This window comes from Perna viridis, chromosome 4, assembly GCF_037379345.1.
Source record: "Perna viridis isolate PV_CMFRI_1.1 ecotype Kerala chromosome 4, ASM3737934v1, whole genome shotgun sequence".
Taxonomy (NCBI): domain Eukaryota; kingdom Metazoa; phylum Mollusca; class Bivalvia; order Mytilida; family Mytilidae; genus Perna; species Perna viridis.
The window spans coordinates 43,806,991-43,809,949 of record NC_142448.1 but is presented as its reverse complement, the minus strand read 5'-3'; the positions used below and the strand labels follow the sequence as shown (position 1 = coordinate 43,809,949).

General features: G+C 38.6%; 1 protein-coding gene across 1 annotated transcript; it reads right to left on the bottom strand.

Annotated features, from left to right (window-relative positions):
• Positions 1–461: 461 nt before the first annotated feature.
• On the bottom strand, positions 462–1,822 carry LOC148620206 (uncharacterized). Its single transcript, XM_088577084.1, has 2 exons — positions 829–1,822; positions 462–664 (listed from the first exon to the last, which is right to left on the bottom strand). Exons 1-2 carry the CDS (start codon positions 1,010–1,012, stop codon positions 462–464), a joined length of 387 nt encoding a protein of 128 aa, XP_088433210.1. The 5' UTR covers positions 1,013–1,822.
• Positions 1,823–2,959: the final 1,137 nt, after the last annotated feature.

Below are 2,959 nucleotides of genomic sequence, written 5' to 3'. Positions count from 1 at the left end.
ATCTTAGTACCTGGGGAGAGACCGGCAGACACGCCTACAACCTTATCTTAGTAGCTGAGGGGAGACCGGCAGACACGCCTACAACCTTATCTTAGTACCTGGGGGAGACCGGCAGACACGCCTACAACCTTATCTTAGTACCTGGGGGCAGCCCGGCAGACACACCTACTGACACTTGGAAGCTGTGGACTAGATATCTAGGGGAACCCGGTAGATGCCTCAACTGATATCTAGCCACTGAAAAACTTTAAGGAAGTAAATGATAACCTGGGGGTAGCCCAGCAGGTTAATAACATAAAAGCATTTGTGCAATCTGAATTCGGGATTATAATTCCAGAAAAAATGGAATTGGAACCTCCAAAAGGGGTATAACGAGTGCCCCCAATAAGATTGCTCCACTGTTAATATGAATTGTACATTAAAATGTAGGTGCTGTAACCCACTATAGTCAACAATAAACATCAGATTGAAATATTCATTTGATTTTGTGCATGTTTAATTGTATCTACTGAAGTCCTAATGTACATAGTATAACAATTTGATGACCATCGTGATGACCATCGACCTAACGTTTGAATCAAATGGTCTTCGATTCCTGCAGCTGCTGCAGTAGTAGCTTCCCCTATACGAAAGGAATGACCACTGTGTTTGGAATCATCAATACCTAACGAAGATAATGCATGTCTGAAAACTCAACTTGTTTCTACTCAATGGTGCTCCTTTACAGTCTTTAAAAAGAACTGATGAACTAACTGCACCTTGTTTCTTCCTAAGTTTAAGGAACTGTTTCATACATTGTACAGGTTTGATACATTCAGATTCAAATATTTACACCCTGTCTGAAAGGATCAGTCTTAGACATTTTCAAATTCAAAACATAGTCGGACATATTTATATCAAAAGTAATATCTTGCATTAAGATACAGTTATCATGATCCATTTCACTGGTAACAGTAAATTTCCCACAACGTAAAAAGCCAAAAAAGGCTAATTGACAAAGTGCTAACATCATAGAGTCTAGAAAAGGGGACAAAAACCCTTTTTTATATAAACAATTTACAAATCTCTGTCAAAATAGATAGAGTTACAGGAAGTCTTTTCTTTAAAGCTAAATCAGAACCTTCAATTCTTTTGATACCTCCCAATATACATTCTTACCTATCATTATACTTGAGTGGATCTTTTCTACCTTTTCGTAAGTAAAAACGCCCAGCTCCAGATAGATAAATCTTAATAGTGGCTAATTTGAGATCTAAGGCTTGATAACAGTATGTAACAAAGTTAGTTAATAAATCTGCGTCTATAGTATGCAGCTCTCCTGGTTGGTTAGCCATACCATACAAGGTGACAAATTGACAGAAACGTTCAAAAATAGTCTTATAAGCTGCTGCGGTATTTGCACTAATAGAAGCGTTCCATAACCATTCCTTTACATCATCAAATCATTCCACTGAATACAAGGTGTTTGAAGTTGATCTGCCCATGGTGCTAGCTATCGAAACTTTGCAGTCTGAAAACGAGATAAAGCATCTGCAATTGAATTAACTTTCCCTGGTATATGCTCCGCATGAATAAAGAAATTGTAAGATGCTGTACACCATGTAATTCTCCTCATTAAAGCCATTATAACAGAAACTCGAGACCTACCTTTGTTTATAATCGCTATTGTAGACAAGTTGTCGTAATGAAACACAATTCTATGCCTAGCCCAAGTACTATCCATAGCTATTGGATATAACTCAAATAAGGCCATAGTAGCTTCTTTGTTGTGCAAAATCTGTGAAGGAAACCTCACTTGAAACCACATGGTACCATAAATATCCCCCAAAAGCGCTGTATGTAGCATCACTGAAAAAATGCAAATCAGATGCTGGAGTAAGATTATCATTTAGAAAGAAAGAAACGCCATTCCATCCAGACAGGAATTTCAGCCACATTTGTAAATCAAATCTGCACTCTTTGGTAAGATAAATGTGGTGTTGCAGTTTTTTAACAGTTGTGGAAAGTTAATTAGATACAAAATAAATAAAAGTGCAGGATAAATTACTCTGCATGCAAAATTGAGATGACCCAATAAACTGAGTAATTGTCTCTGTATATGATTTTAATGTCAGAAATTTCTCTATAATTTCACAAACCTTTAGTTTTTTCCTTGGGTAACCGAGCTTCCATATAGTCCGTATCTAATATTACACCTTAATATTCCAGACAACGAATAACATGAAATGATCATAAAGATTCTGCTATTGGCACTAATTTGAATGCAACAGAAATATCGGATTTGCATAACCAACTACCTTCCCACATTTTTTAATAATATGGATGGCATAGTCAATAGTAACATACAGCAGAGAAAAGTCTTTTTTATTGATTAGGTCATTTAAACTAGGGTTATCTAAATCATAATGGGGTGTCGATAAATCCACTAGTATTCTTTTTGGAGCCCCGTGCAGGTCCGGGTGTCAAAAGAATAGGCCTGCAGCAGCGCTAAGCTTGTCGTAAAAGGCGACTAAATAGTGCTCAGAAACCTAGCCGGGGGCTAGGCGCTCTGCCCACAGAGCAACTGGGAAGTATGCCCCAGGTGGTGGAATGGGGTACCCCTGGCATGTTACATTCTGGGGTTGTCAGGCTATAATACGGAAAACCTGACCGCAAACCATAGTGGTGCTTCTTGTTGGGAAAGATGCCACGTTCCTCGCACGTTAAAGAACCCTGCTGTGGTATTCGATAGGAGTAGGAACCTTTGCGCTCCGCCATAGGAGGCTAAATTGCCCGACCTTACCCATCCCTTTTTCTAGTGGCAATCAAAATTTGTCGACCCTACTGTCCTTGTGTCCCATCCCGTTTTTCTTTTCATTATCATTTCATGTTCATTTTATCATCCGTTTCATGTTCATCGTCTGAATATAGCTGAAATATTGCTGCTCGGACGTTAAACCCCAACAATCAATCAATCATT

Excerpts from the sequence above, each read along its gene's own strand:
- LOC148620206 (XM_088577084.1), bottom strand. The coding sequence starts at position 1,012 with ATGATGTTAGCACTTTGTCAATTAGCCTTTTTTGGCTTTTTACGTTGT. Across the intron at positions 665-828 it reads TCCTTTCAGACAGGGTGTAA|GTATTGATGATTCCAAACAC; the intron begins ATATTTGAATCT and ends TATCTTCGTTAG.